A 22,950-nucleotide genomic window follows, 5' to 3' on the forward strand; every position below is an offset into this window, starting at 1 on the left:
ACTGCTAATGAGATGAAGTTTATAAAATCTATTAGGGAATTTTCGATTGGACTAGTGCATATATTAAAGCCGTACACTGATTTAATCTGAATGTAAAAAAAACTAAAATGCACATATTTTGAATAAGATGCGTACTTTACCTAATAGCACGATAAAATGTATTGAATATTTCATGGTTTAACCAATTTCCATGTTTATAATAAACATATATCTTTATGTTAATTTGTGTACGACGGCTTTAATGTGCACCAGTACTGAGTGCATCCAATCGAATTCGCTGTATGTGTTATACTGTGGAATATAACAGAATGAAGTAGATTATTTTTTAATGTTCACAACATTCTAACGTCATCTTATATGTCTGACAATAGAAATCTGTATTAAAATATTTTTACCGAAGTTTACAATAGAACAGAATAGTCAATAATAATATCATGATTATGTACACTACGTAATAATGGATCCGTTTGTCTCAATCGTGCGTTTTTATTATTTTCAATACTTAAAAGAAAAGGCTTTGGAGTGAAAAAGGACGATGCAAACAAACAGATCCTAATCACTTCCATAAAAACGGATTCCTGCTTACAATTTTTATTAATATAATCAACTTACTCTTTTTTAACGTATCCGCTGTCATTACTGCATGAAATTAAATTTCTCTTCTCATTGTCACATTTTTCGCGTGCTTATTGTGATCATGAATATCACTTACATAGTACAGAGTAACATATGAAAAAGAATAGCTCTATTTTATTTTCAGTGTCGATAAGGGTTTCTTCATCAGTGCTAAGAAGATATACATATATTATGCTTCGCATTCTTAAAAAAAATACATAACATTCTTTATATAATAATATATACAATAAAATAATAAAAAAAACTTTACATATAACATTCTTTTATCATAATAAAATTATCGATTTTAAAAACAGGCTACTCTTTTTCACATTCCATTTGTGCCTTACATCCTGCTTAAAAATACTGCGATCGTTGAGCCAAGCTCATCGAATAATATCTCGATATGGTAATATCAAGATAAAGGAAGTATCGCTAACAGGATGCGGTTCGCACTCTCACTTTATCCCTCAGGTAATTGGCGACTTGCGTCTGCGAGTGTCGGACGGCCAGTTGAAGTGGCGTAATGCCTTCCTGATTTACGAGTAAAGGATCAGCCCCCGCTCCCACGAGCTGCCTCGCAACTGTCATATGTCCCGTCAAGGCTGCCGCATGTAATGCACTTTCGCCGTTCTGAAATTGTAAAGAAACCCAAAAGTTACTTGCGCATAAGAAATTACACACATAGAATTTACATATAATTATAGATTAAAATTAACTTAAAACTAAATTGACATAAAATAAATAATAGTAATATTTGTGACTCCAAGAATAAGTCTAAGACAAATAAAATGTCTATGTGAGCTTCCACAGATGTTAACACGTTTAAATTATATATTTATAATGTAATAAATATAATTCATAACTAATTGAGATTTACTTACCAAACGAAGTTAAAGTAAACGCAAATTGAGGTCTCTTCGAAAGTCAAATACAACAGTTTTATTGTACCAGTAGTTTGTACTAAAATTTCCGTACTGAAGAGGATCAAAGCCAGAGTCGAAACGTTTGCGTTTGTTTGAACTTTGTTTGGTAAGTATAAAAGATATAAATATATAACTAATGCACTAAAATACACAGAGACTCACACAGGAATTTTACTTTTATAATTAAATTTAAAATTACATACGAATATTTTTGGAGCATTTAAAACTCGTTGATTTTTCTCTGAATCTTACCGGGAGTATACCGAGTGAAGGACGATACTTGAGCAACTCGCCGATGACGGCGGTGTGACCTTTGTGGGCAGCTTTGAAAAGCGGGGTTGCGCCGTCCTGCGAAAGAAAATTGTTCGCGATGACAAGTGTGCAATGTGCATGGCACAATAGTGAGAGCTCACTTTCGGCGATTATGCGACACGCGATCTACGTGAGACTTACGTGTCTCGTGGCGTCGACCTTCGCGCCGGCTCTCAACAACCTCCTGACGACGTGATCGTGTCCCATTTGCGATGCGATCCACAGCGGTGTAGCGCCGTCCGTTCTTACCGCGTCCGTCTTCGCCCCGTGTTCCAGGAGGACTTCCAGAATACGAAGGTGGCCGTTCTGGGCAGCGATAAACAACGCCGTGGCACCGTCCTAAGTATCATCTATATTTCTTAACTTTTTCTCACATACTAATATCGCATTATTACCAAATACAGCAAATTGAGCAACGTCTCTTGCGACTGAAGCGTGTTGATTTAACAGTTTTTAGTAGTAACTTAATCTTCTTAATAAATTGAAGATGTATATCAATAATGAATTAAATAACTGAATTAAGAAATCTCGATATTATTCATAAAGTCAATTTCCCGTAAACATCCCAGTGACCGATATACTCACACAAAATTTATTATTATTAATCTCTAATGCTCTTTTAATGATTACAATTAAATTATAATACTATAGTTTCGAAAAAACATTTGAGATTAATATAAATAAATAAAGTATTGCGTAAATGTCCGAACAATATTATAGGTACATGTCTGCAAGTCCACACAAGGACGTTTACCTTAAATTCAAACTTCTTCAGTCAGATATACTGAGACTAGTATTCATAATTTGTTGTTATATTTAACGTCTTAAATAACGCCTTAAGATATATAAAATTAATCACAGAACTGTATTAGCTTCATTACTTAAAACAATCTTGAGATAAAAACAAATTATGAATACTAATCTCAGTATATCTGACTGAAGAAGTTTGAATATAAGGTAAACGTCTTAATGTATGGACTTGCAGACATGTGCCTATAATATGTTCGGACATTTACACAAGACATTTATTTATCTATATTAATCTATATTATTTATCTATATTAATCTCAAATGTTTTTTCCAAAAATATAGTATTATATTTAATTGTAATCTAAGAATTATAATTGACAAGCTTATTGGAGGCCGGCATTTTAAACGCATCTTTTTACCTTCATATGAGCGTTCGGACTGGCGCCTCTCTCTATTAAGCCTTCCACAACGTCCAGATGACCGTATTGACATGCGACGAAGAGCGGCGTGCCGCCATCCTGAAATCCACGTGGGACACATTAAGCCTGTTCTTCTTGGCTGAACTTCTGCACCAGTTCATCTTCCTTCCACTTCTTTCCTCCTGGAGAGAAAAGGAAGAAAGATGAACTGGTGCAAAAGTTCAGCCAAAAAGAACAGGCCTATTAGCGTTAAAGAGCAGCGAGATCGGGTTACGCACACACACGCGCTAAGATCTCCTCCGGCCTCTCTACTTACTATGCTGCACGAATCCACGATCGCGCCGTGCTCCAAAAGCAAACCCGCGATGTCCATGTATCCGCCCTGGGCGGCGAAGAACAAAGCCGTTGTCCCGGTCTGTGAATGCGAGACAAATGCAAACATTATCATACGGGTACGGATTGAACTGGAAGCTTAAACTCGAGATTATATAAAATTCACCAGAAAATATTATTAGATCGAATATGACATTTTTCACTCATGAGTGTGTTAAATAACTAACTCTAACTACCTGAGAAATATTCGTTCTCTTTCAAAAGTTGAGACGTTCAAGATAAACGAATCATCTCGAACATTCACAAAGTTTAAAGTGAAATATCACGAGGCCCAAAAATTCTTCGCCATATGTAAAATGTAACAGTTTCTATGCAGGACGCCGGAGATAAGCACTTTAAGACGATGAAAGAAGGCGAGAATACATGTTTTATCGAGAAGAGAAAATCCAATTTCTAGATCTACTTCTTGCCTAAATAATGTAAACATTAAATATAAATGTCTGCGTTATTTAAAAAACAAATTCTGATGAAATAGAAGTTTCATAAAATTAAAAGTAGAATTGAACAAAAGTGAATAAATAGTTTTTCCTCTTCTAATAAAAAGAACGAAGCGACTTTTATCACGCAAGGTACATATCGTGGTGCAAACAGCACATGCGTTAGAAATGCACAGAAAATTTGACGTCAGTTGCCACTTATTAATGATATGCAAATGTCACATACGTCCCGCGACCCATCTACAATTTATATCCACGATAAATCGACGTAACATGCGGACGTATAGTCGGCGATTGCGTCGACTGCGTCATTAATAATAATGTCGAATGGCATTTTATTGGCAGATATGAAAGAGAAACGTCGATTTCCTTCGGAATGCGACAGGCATTTGGATACAAACTTCTCTGTACGGTTCACTTAGAAATACGCCCAACTTTCTTCCATCGTTTGCACCTGTATACGTATATCTCTCTATATAACACGAGAAGCTACGATATGTCATGCTTAACGGTAAACTTTAGCGGCGAGAACCGGTCGCACGGAGCGGCCTTGATATTTTGAGCAAATGTCAAATCGAATCTCTTCTGGCGAAAGAGAGAAATAAAAAATTATTATTGCGACGTACGCGATTCAGGAATTTTCCTATTTATTTGTCCAATTTAACACAAATATCGTCATATCAAAATTACTAAAATATCACAATTAATCTGTCGCTAATTAATTTTTTTACATTTATTAATTTATACAAAAATCTGCTAAAAATGTATAATTTTTTTTTTCACAGCATCAACTGGCTATTTTCAATATCGTTATAAAAGATTATCTCATCGGTGTGTTCTTTAGAATTATTAATAAAACTATCGTTAGTACTGAAACTTGGCAGCCGCAAACTATCGATTTCTAGCAACATATAGCGCCGTATTTTACAATACAACGTATGTGTCCTTCACCTGATTAAGATAATATCTCGCATTAAACCGTGATTATCCACTATCCGAATACTGCACGTGTCGTGCTTGAATCGCGTAAATTTCCGAAACTTTTATCGATCGCAGTTTCTGACCATTAGTTACGAGATCTTTAGTCGACGACGAGACAATTAGAATTCAGCGTTACGCGGGAGGATAAATTTTTCTGGACTGTCGGGCGATTTCTATCCTAACGGACGCGCGAAAGAATCGTAAAAGATAAATTGAGAGTGAGAAAGCAGTTAGAACGAAATGTTAGTAAATTGCCAAACTCGTATGGTGCTCTTTAAAGTAAATGCTGCGACGCTCGACACGCTTCCAAGAAGCGATCCAAGAAAGAAAATTGAACCATTCTCTTTCTGACGCATACAACGCAAATACTTAAGAGATTGCGGAATTTTTTTAAGTACATTTACCATAATAGTGCAAATTATACTTTCAAATTCCTCGTCGCGTGGAACATAAAGATCTCTCTCTCTCTCTCTCTCTCTCTCTCTCTCTCTCTGTCATTGTTAGAGATCTCTTTGCAAGTTCTTTCAAGAATGACATGCCTGAAGAATTGTAATGAGATCAAAAAGACTCCAGTACTATCCAAATCTTTAGAAAGAAGAATAATACAAACTGCGCGCAACTGACAGTTCGTTTTCTCGATACTTCATTTTACTATAAATTTAATTCCTGATTTAATTCTAAATTATAAATATATTGACTTCTCAATCGCGTGAAATATTTTAAAACTTTTCTTCTCATATACTGAGTTAAAAAGTTTATTATTTTTTATTTATCCATGTGTATCAAAATGCAAATCAATTCATTTCTGTAGTTAATTTCAAAATAAACAACTACATTAAAAATAAATATCTACAAAAGAATAATTTTAAATAAATATCTATTAAAGTATGCACTTAGTAAAACAATTATTATATTAAATTTAGTTTAGTTATAATAAATTAAATTTGAGTCAAATTTAATAATTTTCTTGAGTTAAATTGTTTAACTTCCTTGTTTTAGTTAAATTAACAGAATATTGAGTAAGAACAGTGGTAACCTAAAGAAATAATTAAAAATAAAATTGAATATAATTTGTTATTATTTAACAGTGCAGCGTCGCTAAGCGAGCAATTCACTGAACCCGATACAAGTAAAATGCACTTTCACTACCATAAAAGCTCCAGTCAAGGGAGCGGCGAACTCGTAGTTTTATCCGTTATGTATCCCGCCGTTCCACACCCTGACGCGATCATATCTTCGAAAGGTATAACGCAAATTAATTCTTCGATATTACTTCCGGGGAAAAGAGACGACGAGAAAGACCGGAAACTTTACGCTTCCGTTTTCGATCGTTCTACTACCTCCTCCTTTTTTCTTCCTCCTTTTTTTTTTAATTCCGCTCTTCCCCATTTGCAATACGTGGCGAACCTTATTCTCTTTTTTGCAACTTGCAGCGTATCTCTCTGCTGATGCACACGCCATGGAGTTACGTGTGCCACGATGCGTGACGAGCGAAGCGAGGACATAATACTTATACCTATCCATTACCAAACCGCAGAAATTCTATAACGTAACGATCAACCTGTCACGTATGGTCCACACTGTGCTGCCGATCATTTCCCTTCGCTCTCGGTGTGATCATGCACATAAGGAAACACGCATATAGAAATCCGATCTGTCCAAGATCAAATGCCCGACACGTATTCATCAGAGACTACCGAGGAAGCAATCTGAGTAGCTCTCGAAACTAGATCCAAATAGAGGCATTTTTCAGAAAAAAATTCGTTTATTTCGCTAAATGTGAAAAATCTTCGAGTGTTGCGAACGACGAATGTCTTAATTAAATACAATTTTGTAAACAAATATGCACTGAGGAGCAAGATTCTTTTATCTCTTTAGTCTTCCTAATCGTAAAATCTACGCTTCCGTGAGTTTCGTACGAATAACGTAAACGTTTGCGAAATATCGACAGAAATTTAATATCGTAATATCGATGGATAGATAAAAAGGTTAATGGAATTTGAGGATACAAATTGAAGATCTGATCGTAATCCAGAGATGTCTGGATCAGTCACGTGCATAGCGGTACTACACTTACGGATGCAAATCCCACCGATTGAACATCGGTCTCAAGTAGGACAACAAAAGGTCAGTTATTTTTGTTTGGCAAGCGCACGGAGCTGATTTTAATTAACTTACCGAAAAAAAAAAAAAAACGGTCAAATGATAATTAGCATAGAATAAGCACGCGATACTTTTACGTATGTATTGTATTAAATAAGAAATCGATTCGCATTGAATAAACTTAATTGAGGCTGTCGCTCAAATTAATGCTCATTCTGTGACGAGAATGTCGCAGCTATATAAGATTTAATTTATCGGAGGCTGAGTCGGGATGACCCGACAGGAGTCATTCACCCTCGTCGACGTTGTTCATTTTTAGACGATCGATAATCACGGGTAGAATTTTTAGACGATACTATCTATATTGAGAGAAAAATCTCGTCTTTTAAATTCTTATTTCCGCGTTCAAGATTTTGTATATTGTTATATCTCATTCATGAAAATCAAGACTGTAATTAACATCGGAGTTAAAAAAAAAAATTACAGATCTGTGTTAATGAATTATAATGAGTTCGTTGGAAAATATTAATACTCTATATTAAATTTATAGTAATGCTTTCTCGATAAATTCTACTATCTATTTATAAACAGATAAAAGAATTATAAAAAAACACACTTCCTTTCAGCACGAACTAAAGAGAAGAGATGAAAAATATTATCTATATATCCTGCACTTACTAATGTTTCTATAAATAAATATCTATAGCTGTCATGCCACGTGCGATTTTCCTATATGATGATACCCGCGATAGTATGAATAACACGTTTAAATAGATTGTAGACACACTGTGTCAGCGATAATTCCTGAACTTCCACGTTACCGTCGTTGCGTGTTTTGCACAGGCACTCTGCTATTAAGAGGCACATTAGAATCACGCGAACTTACACGCACGAACGTTATGGCACAAGCTCACGGTATGCTCAGGCAACCTTGAAATATTGTACCAGTCTTTCTCGTTTTTCTCTCGTGCAATTCGTTTCTCACCTCGAGATATTTATTCAAGTCGTTAAATGTTCCATCAGGTCACCATTCCAAAATCCATACGGCGCTAAAATGCCATCGGTGTGGTTTATCTAGATTTGAAATACACGAGTTTCCCTCCTTAAAATTATCGCTTTACGCCATAATCATGATTACTTGGAGATTTATTAATCGATTGCTACGCGTACCGATAAATTGATATGGAAAGCGAAATGATGAGATACAATTATCCCCGTAAGTAACGGTCTCGTGATCTTGAGGCATTAATTTAAAGAGAATCGCATTTTCCAGTCCGTGAAAATGACCCTGAATCCACCGATTGCGTAAGATGACGAACGTGTTTAACGGGTTCTTTATAAAGGTTTGCGTAATTTTACGCCGAACGTGACGCCATCATCATTTATGTTACGCTCAATCTTGGAGGAAGAGCACTACTGTATGATCAGCTCGATTGTCGAACGTTACACATTCCTATTTCCGAACACGTTTACTCATCGTGTAACATTCTTTCTCTCTTTTCTAACAGTGATCATATCCGTCAGAAAATTGGCAATTATTATTTCGAATATATTTTGCCAATCAATATTTTTTTTTTATTAATATATGTTCAATTTTTTTATTATATAAAAAGTAAGATGGAAAGAATCGAAACTATATGTGACTTCTGAAACATTCATATTCAAATTTTTACATTTTTCAGTTTTATAAACTGCGTGCCAATTCATACTTGAAACGCAAACTGAAGCTCAAATATTAATATCTCACATTAGATTAATAATCGTCAATTTAATAACGATGCTAATAAGCATCTTAAAAAGTATTAATAATTAAAACAAAAATTATTAATAGTATTAATATTAAAAGGAATCAACTTCATCGTGATTTTTACTCTCTTCAAATTTTGTTTTTTTCATTTTTCGAGACATATAACGGAACACCAGTTCATCCAACTCTGGCAATCTTGTCATCAATTTGCATACAATGCCGCAATTCTAGATGACACGAGACACCGAGGAAGAAAGAGGGAAGCGTGGGCATGATGATAAATCCTCTTGAGGCATTAAAAAAGGGATGCCCGACAGCTTCCTGATTCACCGCGTGACATGCTACACGATAGGCTTTTTATGTCTCGCTGAGATGCCGCGTTTTAAAAGTGACAGACGATACTCCAGGAAGTTCTCAAAAATTCTATTTCGAGATATCATGATACTCGGAACGAAGCATCTAAAGATAGGATCCCTAATAAGGTCGCCAAGTCAAAATCGTTTTATAAAATCTCCGATAAATGTGAAAACTCATTTTCCTTTCAGAAACACACTTTTTAAATATACACGACTGAAAATGGGTTAAAAACGGAGCTTTTTATAAATTAAGATTTTAAGAATATAAATAAAAATCTTATTTGATTATCAAATTCTATATTAATGAATTATTAATGTCGTGAAATTTATAGTTATCAGAATATATATTATAAAATATAAGAAATCATGAAAAATAATGATGTCTTCATTGCGGAGAAACTATTTCAGGATTTGTTAGGAACGTTTCCTGAAGCTATTATTACGAAGTGACTATTATGATACATTTCGCATACTCTATTACATATCCTTTAATCGAACATAATTAAACAATTGAGATCTGTTTTATGGCGGCGATTAAATTGCAATCGGTAGATGATCTCACGACTGTAATACTCGATGCCGGTTTTACCACGGCTATTAATGTTAATGTCTAAAAGAGAAATAAATAAAATAACGTACAATTCTAAAGACGTATAATAATACATCTTTCTACCTTCTTTCTGAGAATTAAACGTAAGAAACGTAATAACGCACGTATAGAAAAAAAATAAAACAACGATTACATACATATAATTAATGTATTATTCATACTTCGTTATAACTGTTTTACGGTCGTGGTTACGATTATAAACGATATTTTGTGACGATTAAAAAGAGTTAAGTTACACGCTACGTTACTCGATGATATTTTCGCAGATAACGATAAGTCCGCGTACACCAAGTAATAGCGAATTCGATTGAACGCAATGTGCAATAATACACATCAAAGTCGTAGAAACTCATGTAAAAATGTAAAAATGTTTTGTTAAAGTATTTAAAAATTTAGCTAGAGACAGATCTGAAAATAATTATGTAGGGTGCTCAAACTAGAATGTTAAAACTTTTTGCAGCATTGCTCATGCTTGAAATCGTTACATAATTATTTAGGTGGTCAACAAAATTATTTTCAATATTTAGTTAAATTTTTAGATACTTCAACAAAAATACTTCGTTTTTTCCGTATAAAAAAGGAACAAATCGCGAAATCTTCAATATACGTTATTATGCTGTTAGATAAAATATGTATATATTTCATAATTTAAATTATTCACATTTAACAGTTATATTCAAATTAAATCAATGTACAACGATTTTAATATGCAGCAGTGAGTACTAGTACATTTCAAATTCACTTCGATTTATAAAAAAATTCTCAAAATATCGCTTATCTCATCGATGACCACCTTACACGAGCTTATTAGTAAGAGATAAACTATACGACACAGAGATAAAAATCCGATAACTTTCTTACTTATATATAGTTGCTTTGCGAGCAAGTAAAAATTGAAAAATTAAACAATGTCAAATTGATCTCTTGTACAATATATATACTTAAGCATTACTTCTCTTCAATATATAAATAAAAGCAAAGGCTATCTTCTAATTTAACGTCTTGTAATACGCTAATATAGCGGTATACTAAGGATTTTTAGCCATTAATTAACGTGGGCGCGCACGAGTTGTCTCTGTTATTACCATTAGGCTTTCATTCATTCCACGAGGATATCATTCATTTACGGATACACTCGATCTTTGACACAGGTCACTTTGACAGAACTTACCAGTCTTTTGGCATTGGGATCCGCCCCTTGATGCAACAGCTCGGTTACAGCGTCCATGCGGCCACCAGCAGCAGCTAATATCAAAGGTGTCGTGCCGTCCTGAAAGAAAACCGACCTCGTTTGCAAAACTTCGCTCCGACGATTTAATTAAACGCGAAACTTTCCCGCCGGTGAACGCTAAACGCTGGCGAATGTATGCCGGTGAATATTTTCTAATCAATCCTCTTGCGAGCTATTAAGATTCGCGCTAAATGTCCTAATGATTAAAAGACCACTAGTGCAATTAGCACACTTGTATTCCAGTTTGCCACATATGGATCAAACTGTCCCAAGCAAAGAATTTATATGTATGTATTTTACAAATACTTTATCTTTTTATAATTTAAAAATCTAATTTACAACGATTAAGGAAAATGTAAACTTTAATTATTTTGTATATTCAAAACTATAAACATACATATAGTCACAGTATCTCGATAAAAAGTAACGATTTGCGCATAAAATTGTTACCAATAGGTGCTTTCCATTTAGTGACACAAGTCGATACAAACATCGTTCTATTTTTCTTTATATTTAAAGAGTAACAATGATAGTATGACACTTGTGTCGACTTGTGTCACTGAATATCTAAAAATATCGACAAGTAATACAAAGTTTTGTAAAATGTTGATCGGTATTTCTAATAGAAAAGACTCGAAGTATTATTAATGAATTTCCTTGTTGACTAAACAAACATATGGTGATTTGATTCAACCCTGACACTGATACAATTCCACGTAGATGAGTTTGCAAAAATATAGACGTCAATAAAACGTGTTCGGTTTCCCAAGTTCGAAAAGTGGTACGATTAGTGTGTTCGCGTTGATCTAATAAACCACTTTCAAGACACGCAGAGAAGAGTAACGTTACTCGTGCTGCTCGCTCCTTGTCATTTGCATAATGAGTCGACAGCGAAGAGAGAAAATAGTCGGTAAATCGCGCTTTTGCCGCGATATCGTTGATCTATCGCGAGACTATTGTAATCAGGAACGTGAGCTCCTGTCTAATCGATTTCCGACAGCAATCTCACGCGATGATCTTATTGTCTTGAGCTGTGATGAACCGACTGAATGAACCGATTTCAACTGGTAAAACTGATCTAATCGAATATCGTATTTCAGGAAGGCACAGATTAATATTATAATGTTCGTGTAAATCGAAACATTTTCTTTTCACTCCAAATTCTCACGAACAGTTAATGTTCAGCTGCTGCGAAGGTCTCCCAATCGTTTCTGAAAAATCGTGTCTGAGAAATGTCCACGATAACGAGATCTTACTTCGGAAACTGAGGGTATTGCACGGTACTGACCTTGTCCTTGCAATCAACGTGAACGCGTCCGGAATCCAATAAAACACGAAGACGCTTGGCGTCCCCGCGTGCCGCCGCCAGATGCAGCTCCACGTCCCAAGGCGACTCTTTCTGAAAAAGCGAGAACCAAAGGTAACGAGTTAATAAAACGCTAATTAATTTCTAATTTCTTGATTAATTCAAGGTTACGAATCGGAGCGATGTAAACATGAGAAAATGTTAAGAACAAAAGTTTGAAGAATTTATTGGAATTATTATTAAAATCATGACAATATAAAACTGGAAGGTTCGATACAGGAAAATAGGGAAATCTACATTTTTCGAAATTTTTTCACTTTAAAAATCTTTTTACAGTGGAAATTAATTAAAAAAGTTACATATATTAATAAATGACAAAATGATTCTGAAACTATAAAAATTAAATTTGATTAATTTTGAATAATTCCAATTTTTTACAATCTTTTTAGATTTTTAGAGAATTTGACTTCTTTTTTAATTTTCATGTTTTTATACATATATAAAATTAATAAATTCGAAATTAATATAATATAATACAATAAAAATATAATATTCAAATTATTATAAAATAAATCGCTGTGTTGGGGCTCTTCAATTACCGCTTAGAATATTTTCGAAGAATATTTTCATATACATATATCTAAGTTTTCTTTAAATAATGTGTGAAAAAACATTTCTATATCGGAGTTCGAATATATGAGCCGTGTATTGGACAAGTAATGGAATATGAATGTAACTGAATATATGGATGAGATTCATCAGATTGTTGGAACCATCTAAAAGCTCGTTAAATATTTTTAGCGCTTTCATAATCTCAGAGATATGCTCGAGGTTGTCATTGGGATCGATATTTCTCGGGATCGTAAATCCGGCGGTTTTCATTTCTCTCGTTTATGACTTCTAACGGTGAACCCATCGGCGCAAATGTTATCCAGCGTGAGTATCGTCGATCTTTCGCCGTGATGATGATCGAAATAATACGTCGACCTTCGCTTTCGAGTGTTTATGGAGTGATCCGACTTGCGGTGCAAACACGTTCTTGCATGGAGAGAGAAAACATCCCGAGTGACTTCTCGGGGAATAAACGTCTGTGTCCTCGGCGCGTCGCTCCTGCGGATTTATGTCTGAACGGAACTCGCACTTCGAAATATTTCGAAAGATTCCGACGAAGATTCGGACGAGGAAGAAAAATAGGATTGTAGGCCCCCGATATCTGTAACTTTGTACCCGTTAACCTGTAGTTTACTGATTCCGGACACTCGTCACGGATCGCAAATGTAAAATTGCAAAACACGTCGGGCTGTATGCTCAATGGTGCGGAAAAATCTTATTACAGGATTTTGCAGCGAGTCTGTAGCACAGCAAAGAATGTCTCTTTCGAATATGTAGAACACGAGAAATAAATCTCGTATCAACGAAAGTTTTAGCCTTGTAATTTTTGCGATGTTAAAGGATAATTATTAAATTACAAAAATTATTAGAAAGTTATTGAATATAATTATAAAACTTATTAAAAGATCATTTTTGTGTTATAAAATTCAAAATTATAAGATTAAATAATATAATTATGGCACTAAAATTTAGCATTGATCATTACATCTAATTGCAAGTGAAATATTTTCATCATTGAATTGTTCAAATTTCGCATACATTAAACTGCTAGCTGTTTTTTTATCCAAGCAAAATTTTCCCCACTCGATAAAAAGATATCCTAATTGTATTCTATAATAATTTATAAATGTATAATTTAAACATAACATCATAATTGTATTCGGAGCACATCAACTTTGAGAGAAAATATGTAACCTGTTGAAATGAGTCATTAAGTAAAATTATTTCATGTTTTATTATGAATTCCTAATCATCAGTTAAATCAGTTTTGAAATTCAAATTAATACATGTACCTACTTTATTGTGTGTCTAAAAATTTCACATCTCTGCATTGAATAGATGTGTTCAGCAGCAATAATTTCTAAACGTGGCTTTCGCGGAGCTGCACTTTTTTCCGCAATCTCGACCGTAATTAGCGCGCACGGCCGACAATTAAAGCTTTAATTAAAATATCAAAACGATGCATCTACCAAGAATAACACTCATGTCGTTATTTGCGTCTTTTCTTCCAGTTATACTTACATTTGTATTTAACGTTGTAATGTTCTAATATTGAAACTTCAAATATTATATTGTCATTATTAATTATTACTGTCGAAATTACCTAATTTCATAACTGCCTATTTAACAAGTATTACAATATTTTTTCGATTTTCTATACGCAGTTATGAAAATCTAAAATTGTAAATAGAAGTCTTTCTTGAATATTTCAAACGTAACATAAAAATTATACACGTGTAATTAAATCGTTATATTAATTCTATATACGTCGAAAAATAAATTACAACAAGAGGCTGTGGCGCAGGTTTCTCGATCATCGCGGATTTATCAACCAGTTTTAACAGCCTGATTCGAGCAGTCTGGTGTAAAAAATCTTACGTAACGCAGATAGGGAAAATATGATGAACAAGCTATTAAGCATACCCCGCCGACGTCGGCAACGCGACCGGCTCTAGAGCCGACTCTACATACTGTTCGATATTATATAATGCGTGTCACGAACAATATCACGCTGATAATGTCTGTTTACAGTACATAAACTCAAGTACGTTGAAATTGTGATAATTACGCGATTATTGTCAGCGGATTATTGCCGTACAGCGCCGCGTATTCCAGCTTGATCGATCTAGATTCTAGGAGGTCAATTCAGTCAATGATGTATCTTGAAATGAGGTGAAAATTACAAAGTTAAACAAATTTTGTTTTTAAATGTTTTTTCATGCACACGTTTATTATTCTAAACACTGAGAATAACCTAATAATAGAGGTCGAAATGTTTGCATTTAAATTATACAGGTATATATTTTAATACTCAGATAATAGAATAATTTTTCGTAAAAAGAACCAGTGTTAGTTTTTATGCCTCTTTTATTTGATAATTCGATTTATTCATAAAGACTTTAATCATTTGAATTTGAACAAATTTACTAGGGTTAAATCAAACGTTCAGTAGATTTTGCAATTATTGCAAAATTCTTTCTGAATATGATTGTGATTTATATATTTAGATCCAGTGAAGAACCAAGAGCAAGCTCAATCATGTTAAGAATCATCTTATAACAGTTGCAAAGCTTTTTCTGCTAAATGCAGTCAATGAAATCATGATAAGACTAAGTGAACCACTTTGAAAGATGCGCAGTTGTTTAAAGTAATGACGACATTTATGACCAATCAGAAATTGGTCTCAATTTTAAAAGCCAATATATCATAATCAGAAATTTGTTCCAAATTAAATTCAGCTGTCATTATGTGCAATGTTACAACTGGTTTTCTTATATCATGAATGAAATTAAAAATATTTTAGTAAATTTGCTCACTTTTGTAATTTTTACCTTCTTTCAAAATTTACAATCGGCTCCCAAATAAAAAAACTGCCAATCGACTGTGATAGCTTCGCGGTCAGTTTTCTACCGAAATGTCCGAATCAGCAGGCACGACAAAGCTAGCTCTTCGCCTTCCGGTTTTTAATCGTGCTCGCGCAGGTGCATCTATTCATTGTCGCGAACTAGAAATAACACGCGCTATAACTATATAGAAATAAGACGTATGTGTATTTCTTGTTGCGCTTTTAATACGCGACCTTCAAGTTTTTCGTTTGTTAAATACGCAAATCATGCTCGACGTCGCGTCGTGACTTCCAACAGTCGAAAGGAAAAAAATAATATATCAAGAGCCGATCGAGATAAGAGCTGTGTTTTTTCGATCTCCCGAAAGAGAAGACAATTGATTCGTCGGAGATAAAAGCACAGCAACGGTAGAACATCCGCGAGTAAATAAATTGTACAGAAAGCTTCATATAAACGATATTCCAAAATTCACAGCCAGTTCTGAAAATACTTACAGTTTATGTTATGTGCATTACAAAATTTTCATATACACTGAAAAAATTCCTAAATTTAATATTTTCTTGAATAGGATTAATATCCCAATTTCTTCACTTCCATATAAGTTGCGGATAATCTTATCCAGGAGATATCTCCATTGTAATCTGGGAGATATCTCTTTAACAAAGTTATCTAGAAGTGAAAAAATTGGGCATAAGTAAACATCTTCTTATTCTCATTTTCTTATTGCAAATAAATATTTACTTAATATTATTCAAGAAAATATCACTTAGAGTTAGAACATTTTTTTCAATGTGCAGTTATTTTTTCAGCATCAGTTACCTTTTATAAAATAACTTTCCCAACCCTAAATTTTTTAAACACTGAAAATGAATTTTGAAATACAACCACAATAAACATTATTAAGTCTTTATCTATACAATTATTTTTCGTAAATAAGCGAAGATCAAATACTTTTGCGTATTTCTTCAATTTCATCTAATTGTCTAACATGAATCAAAGAATATACTTGAAGAAGTTTATAAATAAAAATATAGCTTATCGATTATTGTGTATAGATTCGTACTCGATGAATTATAAATAAACTATCGCAACGCATTATGTCGAATACAATTTATCATCAAGTTAAATTTAATAATAACAATTTGACACGGGCTACAAAGATCCTGTCCACAAAGTAACGAATTTGATTGAGCAAATTGAATAAGTAAATATTTATAAATTAATAAATAACATTATTATTTATTCTATATGTAAATCGCCGAGAGAACGAACGTTTCACAGTAAAAAATATCAATTTAACCAAATCTCAACTTTATACGTTACTTTCCAAAAAGAAGCTGCTCTTAATTTCGAACGATACGAGAGGGTGGCGAAGCGTGTTATTTTATTTGATCCTCTAACAGCACAATTGTGCTATAGCTACAAAATTACACAACAATGACACGAGTGTCCCTTCAAAAGTCTATCGAATCTAGAGGAACAAAAGACAACGTCCAGGAAGACTGGGGGAGGAATACATTTCTCGTGGGGGAGGATACATCCGCGCTGAATCTCGGCGTTTCTCCGTGCACTCACCTTCATGGACATGTTGAACCTCTGCCGTGCGTATCCCGATCAATTATTCGTTCAGTCCTGCCGAAGCGCATCGCACATCCCGTCGTCGCCGAGCGAGCGTTCGTGCGACATACAATCACCGTCGATCCATCCAGCGCGAGGCGCGCTTCGCTACTGAACGTGAGCCACTAAACGCGGCTCGTTTTGAAGCACCGCTCTCGCCAGGGTGTTCCGCCCGTACGCGCGCGACGGCCGGTAAGCGTCATCATCGTCGAGTCGTCGGTCGGACGAATCGCGTACAAACATATAGCACGTAGTCGCGAACAATTGCGAATAGACGGGGCGCGCGATGTCGACGGATCGTCGCGAGAGCATCGGATGAGTGAAAGAGGGGCGGAGGAGGGGAGAGGGGAAGGGGGAGAGGTGCACTGCGAGCCTGCGATAGAACGAGAAGTGTACTACAGTAATCTCCAGGATCGTCTCACCTTGCGCATGCGTGATGTCGAACTGTTTTTAAGCGAAATGGCGAATAAGAAATTATTTTGTTCGCGTTGCTTTGAAATTCCCAAAAAGTTTGTACCTAAAACGAGATTAAATAGATATTTGAAAAAAGAAAGCGGAGATTCTGAATGCAAAAAGTAGCAGCAACGTATAGTAGATATATTATAGATCTATAACATCACCGACAAGATACTATTAAAGACCGACATCCTTGTGGGAGTTTGCGTCCTTGTGAATATTGAAGTGATTAAGAGTTAAAAACTATAATTGTACTTATTAAATATATATTGTACTTATTTTATGATTTATTAGTTTAATAGACGTATTTATACATTTAGAACTCAATGATACTCGATTTTTCTTTAAAATTGGGATTTTTATTGTTATCGTCAAAGTTTGATTATTAAGAGATGATAACTGCAGAGAAAAAAATTGCAATTTTTCTACCATATATAGGATATTACAGCTTTACAAGTATTTATCTACGAAACGTTTATGTAATAAAAAATCATGAATTTAATAATGTATAATATAAGCTATATATTTATGTTAATAATAGTAAATTTATATCAATTGTCGATAATGTCAGCGTTCTTCAATTACCTCCGGGTCCTTTTTATACCGCCGAAAATTTGCCCAGGATTAACGGTCTTTAATAGTATCTCGTCGGTGACAATATACATATATTGCATATAAGTATCGAGATGAATTTCAAATTTGATTACAGATTCAAATAACAGAACGCGAGATAATTTAATAATTTTCAAAATATTGTAAGATAGGTTATATGTATTTAATATCAAAACCGATATATGTTCCTCTCTCTCTTCGACTGTAATTACGATATACGTGTAGATAAATTAATTTTTTTGTAAAATAAAAATTTTATAACAAAATTAATAAAACTATATAGTAATAAATATTTATTCGAAAAATATATTATCACTGCGCGTCCGTGCAATTCTTTATAAATACAGAAAGTGCAGTATAGTTAACAAGGAACAGATTGTTCAGACTTCAGATTGTTTCTATTTGACGACATAGCCGCAGAGTTCGGGTGCTATTTCATTTGTGCGTACGAGAAATGCAGGAGAGAGAAGTCCTCGGATCTCTCTATTCTATAGCCAATCAACAGGCTTGAAAAATTTGTCGTAGACAAAAACGCACAAATGAAATATCACTCTTCCATGTTCCATCGTTCCATATCCAATTCCACATTCCATTCCAGTCCTTTCATTCCGCAGCCTCTTCGAGCGATCGACGTGCAAATTGTAAGTATGACAAGTATTTACTAAAGAATTAATGCTGCCGCATTCTGCTTGCCTAAATAGCACACTAATCTACTGTTTTACAGTGTTATTGCAGCTATAAAGAAAAATGGAGAACGACACGGGTACCCTGGTCGACTTGTACATCCCTCGAAAATGGTAAGACGCAAACACACGTGGGTTATAAATAATTCTCACTTTTATAATAATTCAAACTTTTCACCGAACGCGAACGAGAATTTTGTGTCTAGATGATCAATCAAATTCGATACGCAGATTTTTTTATTCAGTGAGCTTGACTGTAGCGTAGGCGATAAATAAGCAGCGATTTGCAAGTGAGGTTAGGTGACTCCATACAAATCTATGGGTCTATTCTTTGTGGCTGAATTGTGTACACTTGTGCATACTTAAAGGCTCAATCTTTTATTTTCTGAATAACATGTGGATAGATTTGTTAAATTCCCTAGTTTTTGATACATATTTCTTTTTAAAAATAGACACCCAGGTCTTATAAATCTATTTTAGCCATGGATCAACTTCTTTCATTTGTTTGATTCTTGTGATCTTATTTGAAATAAAATTATATATATATATATATATAGATAGAAAAATTTTAAGAAGATGCACAAGACGTATCTACATTTCTGGAAAGAATAGATTTAAATCTATTCTGATTTTTTTTATTGTAGTTCGGCGAGTAATCGCATCATCCACGCCAAAGATCATGCATCTATACAGCTGACTCTGGCCGACGTTGACCCAGAAACAGGTCGCATGACCGATACTCACAAGATGTATGCAATCTGTGGAGCAATTCGTCGAATGGTAGGTTTAATTAAGTTTTATATATATATATATACTGATTTATATAATTAATTCCTTAAAATATTATATATATTTTTTTAATACAAAATTGTACTATTTAATTAACATAATATTTCTACAATAAATTTTGACATTGTCAATATTGTAATATAAATTTGTATTAGTCTCATAAAATCTTGTCCTAATTTTATGTTTATAGGGAGAATCCGATGATTGTATCGTAAGATTGACGAAGAACGATGGATTATTATCTAAAAACTTTTAATCTAAGTTATATGATAAATTTCCAATAAATTAAAAAAATATAAAACAGATTTGATTATTTTTTTTAACTTACCATAATTCTATTTATACATAGTATTACATTAATTTATTACATAGACAATAATTTGAAAAATTTATTCCTGTCAGTGATACATCAAAAATAGAAAAATTTAATTAAAGGGATAAAATTAATATAAATTTTCCTTTGATTGAGTATACTATTATTTATTGTTTAATAAATGTTTAAGTTAATTAGTTATTTTAATTTATTTTTATTTTTTTTTTTAAATAAATGTATAATAGAAAAAACTTTACTGCGTATATTTTAATAGACATGAATTAATTAAAAATTGCTTTTTTTACCTTTGAATTTGAGAAGATTGATTCTCCATTGTGTTAATTTGTGTAATTTTAATGTTAATCATCACACGATAGAGGAAAAAAGAAATAAACATCACAGAAAACATCTATCTTATTTTAATTATATAAATTGAAATTAATTAAATAAATTGATTAATAAATAACGATATTTAAAAAATGAGTTACCTTTATTAATAAACATATCCACATGTAGATTTGCATTGTACAATAGTATACAACTTGTACTATCGATTTTATATTACATGTCGTAATATCGAAAATGTTAAATGTATATATTTAATATCCTAATAGTAATCATAGAAAGAAATAAAAAATACTTAATCAATATTAAAGTCTAAAAATCTTTGCTTTCGGAATAAATTTGTATTATTTATTTCAATAACGCAAATAAGTATTTATTGTTATTAATAATACTGGTGTATTCCATATTTTTCACTTATTAATAAAAATCAAAAAATCAGATTTCTAGGATTTTGATGCGCTTTTTTTTAGGCTGTTCTTGAGTGAAAAAAAATGTGTCCGTAATTTCGAAGAAATCTTTTTTAAATAATTATTGTAATAATTGAAAAACTTATTGTATAAATTTAAAATATCATTTTTATAAATTTTATTTTCATTTTTATAAAATTTTTTTAGACTAACATGCATCTATGTTAAATCAATATTGATATACGTTTACGTCAATCTCATATGAAAAGAATACATTTCTTTTTAACACAAATTTGTAAAAATGATATGATTTCCCTTTATTTACCTAAATTTTAATACGTTAAAATATTTTCGTACAAATTAATTTAGAATTATACTAATGATTTTACTGAAAGTTGGTTAATTGATCGATAGCATCTCATTTTAACACACGTACATTATTTTGCAAAAGTACATTATTTTGCATTATTATGTCTACAAAAATGATATAATGATATATTAATGTTATATAAAACAAATACTAATAGCCTAGATTTCCTGAGATTGTCTTCCTGGAACGTCGTTCATGGAACGTTCACATATCTTTTGAACGTTCTATAAACATCTTGTAAAGTATGCTATTATAAGGTACATGCTTTATATAACTTATGGTATACATTACATTTATAAGAAAGATAATATTTAATTTGTACGATTTAGGTATTATGATACTCGCTTAATAGAGAGTTGTTTTAAAGTTGTTTCTCTTTCTGACAAATCTTTGCAGTCAAATATGGAGGTGCTACTTGTTTGTATACTTCGATAGTCATACCGTAACTCATAATGTTGTTTAAATATTCAGTTTATTGACATTTAGATGAATCTGTAAAAAATGATAAATATATGAACATACATATATATCTTGGTAAAATTAATTTTGAAAAATATTTTAATAACACTAATTATTAAAGTACTTTCAGGTATGTAATAATACATTAGCAGCGGTCCTAATTCTTGATCTTTCTAAGATTAAGTAAGAGTTAAAAAATGAAATCTCCGATTTCTATTACATTTAATATGTAATATTATTGTAAAATTCGCAAAATGATAGATCAAGAATCTTCGATTTAATTTAACTTATATTATTTGGCTAGAAGTGTTATTCTTATTATTAGACACTCCGTATAATTCATAAAATTTATCTTTATGTGATATAAACAAAAAGAATAATTACCAATATTATCGCTTGTTTATTTTTTCTTTTGTTTGGCTGGCGGTGATTTCGAAATATCTGACTCAGACGGACTCTGCACTGAAGTACTTTGTCGTTCTCCACTTTGTCTTGATGGCAGAGCAAAGTTGACCATATACTTACAATCAGTCCCAGCGTCTATCGAAATATTCGATCCACTTTGTTCTGATGGTTCGGTTATAGCGTCTGTCGAAGTACTCGATTCAATTTGTTCTTGTAGTTTAATTATAGCGTCTTTCGAAACTCTCGATCCAAGACTGTTTTTGTACATTATTCAAAAATACAAATTATTACGTAATATTTAAAAAATAAAAAATGTGATAAAATATTAAATATTTGAAACTATAAGCATGCACGGTTAATCACACAACGAGAATAGGTTAAAATTGATTGAAATGAATTCAGATTTTCAGAAGTAAGCATTTATGAACATTGACATCAATCATTTTTAATTCATTTATAGAAATTGCATGAAGTATATTCCTATCGCTTTTAATTTAAAAATATCAGCTTTTTTTAAGTGCATCGTGAATACTGCTCAAATCTAAATGCAGTTTTTCACTCCGATTGAATCGAGTTGAATCCAATTGAATTCAGATAGATAAAAAATATTCTGATTATATCAACAAATTTTGTTAAACAAGTTTTATTTAATAGTGAGAATTTTTGTTTTGTATCAGCTTAAAACACATTCCATACCAATGTTATTTATTATGCTGTGTGAAGCACCAATAAACGCGGTATTGAATGGTCTATTTATAATGGTAATTACTGAAATTGTTATGTGTGCGTACGCGTGTATGTGTAGTATATGAATGTACGCGTGTTTTATTGCAATAAACATATATATATA

At 32.9% G+C, this 22,950-nt stretch overlaps 3 protein-coding genes across 4 annotated transcripts in view; 1 reads left to right on the top strand and 2 right to left on the bottom strand.

The window, feature by feature from the left end:
* Positions 1–887: 887 nt before the first annotated feature.
* Positions 888–17,231, bottom strand: LOC108750730 (ankyrin repeat domain-containing protein 29). Its single transcript, XM_018490424.1, has 8 exons — positions 17,220–17,231; positions 12,169–12,279; positions 10,821–10,919; positions 3,339–3,437; positions 3,023–3,121; positions 1,995–2,192; positions 1,794–1,889; positions 888–1,248 (listed from the first exon to the last, which is right to left on the bottom strand). The coding sequence occupies exons 1-8, from the start codon at positions 17,229–17,231 to the stop codon at positions 1,051–1,053; spliced, it is 912 nt and encodes a 303-aa protein (XP_018345926.1). The 3' UTR covers positions 888–1,050.
* Positions 17,232–18,869: 1,638 nt separating this feature from the next.
* On the top strand, positions 18,870–20,100 carry LOC108750504 (40S ribosomal protein S21). Of its 2 annotated transcripts, none has more exons than XM_018489978.1 (4): positions 18,870–18,970; positions 19,054–19,126; positions 19,657–19,792; positions 19,992–20,100. In XM_018489978.1, exons 2-4 carry the CDS (start codon positions 19,077–19,079, stop codon positions 20,055–20,057), a joined length of 252 nt encoding a protein of 83 aa, XP_018345480.1. In that variant the 5' UTR covers positions 18,870–18,970; positions 19,054–19,076; the 3' UTR covers positions 20,058–20,100. The 2 variants fall into 2 exon arrangements, with proteins under 2 accessions (XP_018345480.1, XP_018345482.1); XM_018489980.1 differs by having other exon boundaries at positions 18,889–18,970; positions 19,065–19,126.
* Positions 20,101–22,089: 1,989 nt separating this feature from the next.
* LOC108750738 overlaps positions 22,090–22,950 on the bottom strand; it is a 5,704-nt gene continuing 4,843 nt past the window's right edge. Inside the window, exon 4 of the mRNA XM_018490438.1 lies at positions 22,090–22,294. Within this exon, the coding sequence (XP_018345940.1) occupies positions 22,096–22,294 (199 nt within the window). The 3' untranslated portion in view covers positions 22,090–22,095. The remainder of the gene's footprint in view (positions 22,295–22,950) is intronic.

This window comes from Trachymyrmex septentrionalis, unplaced genomic scaffold (genome assembly GCF_001594115.1).
Source record: "Trachymyrmex septentrionalis isolate Tsep2-gDNA-1 unplaced genomic scaffold, Tsep1.0 scaffold37, whole genome shotgun sequence".
Classification (NCBI taxonomy): domain Eukaryota; kingdom Metazoa; phylum Arthropoda; class Insecta; order Hymenoptera; family Formicidae; genus Trachymyrmex; species Trachymyrmex septentrionalis.

Excerpts from the sequence above, each read along its gene's own strand:
- LOC108750730 (XM_018490424.1), bottom strand. Across the intron at positions 3,438-10,820 it reads ATCCCAATGCCAAAAGACTG|ACCGGGACAACGGCTTTGTT; the intron begins GTAAGTTCTGTC and ends TCGCATTCACAG. Across the intron at positions 1,249-1,793 it reads CTTCACTCGGTATACTCCCG|AACGGCGAAAGTGCATTACA; the intron begins GTAAGATTCAGA and ends TTACAATTTCAG.
- LOC108750504 (XM_018489978.1), top strand. The coding sequence starts at position 19,077 with ATGGAGAACGACACGGGTACCCTGGTCGACTTGTACATCCCTCGAAAA. Across the intron at positions 19,127-19,656 it reads TTGTACATCCCTCGAAAATG|TTCGGCGAGTAATCGCATCA; the intron begins GTAAGACGCAAA and ends TTTTTATTGTAG. Across the intron at positions 19,793-19,991 it reads GTGGAGCAATTCGTCGAATG|GGAGAATCCGATGATTGTAT; the intron begins GTAGGTTTAATT and ends TTATGTTTATAG.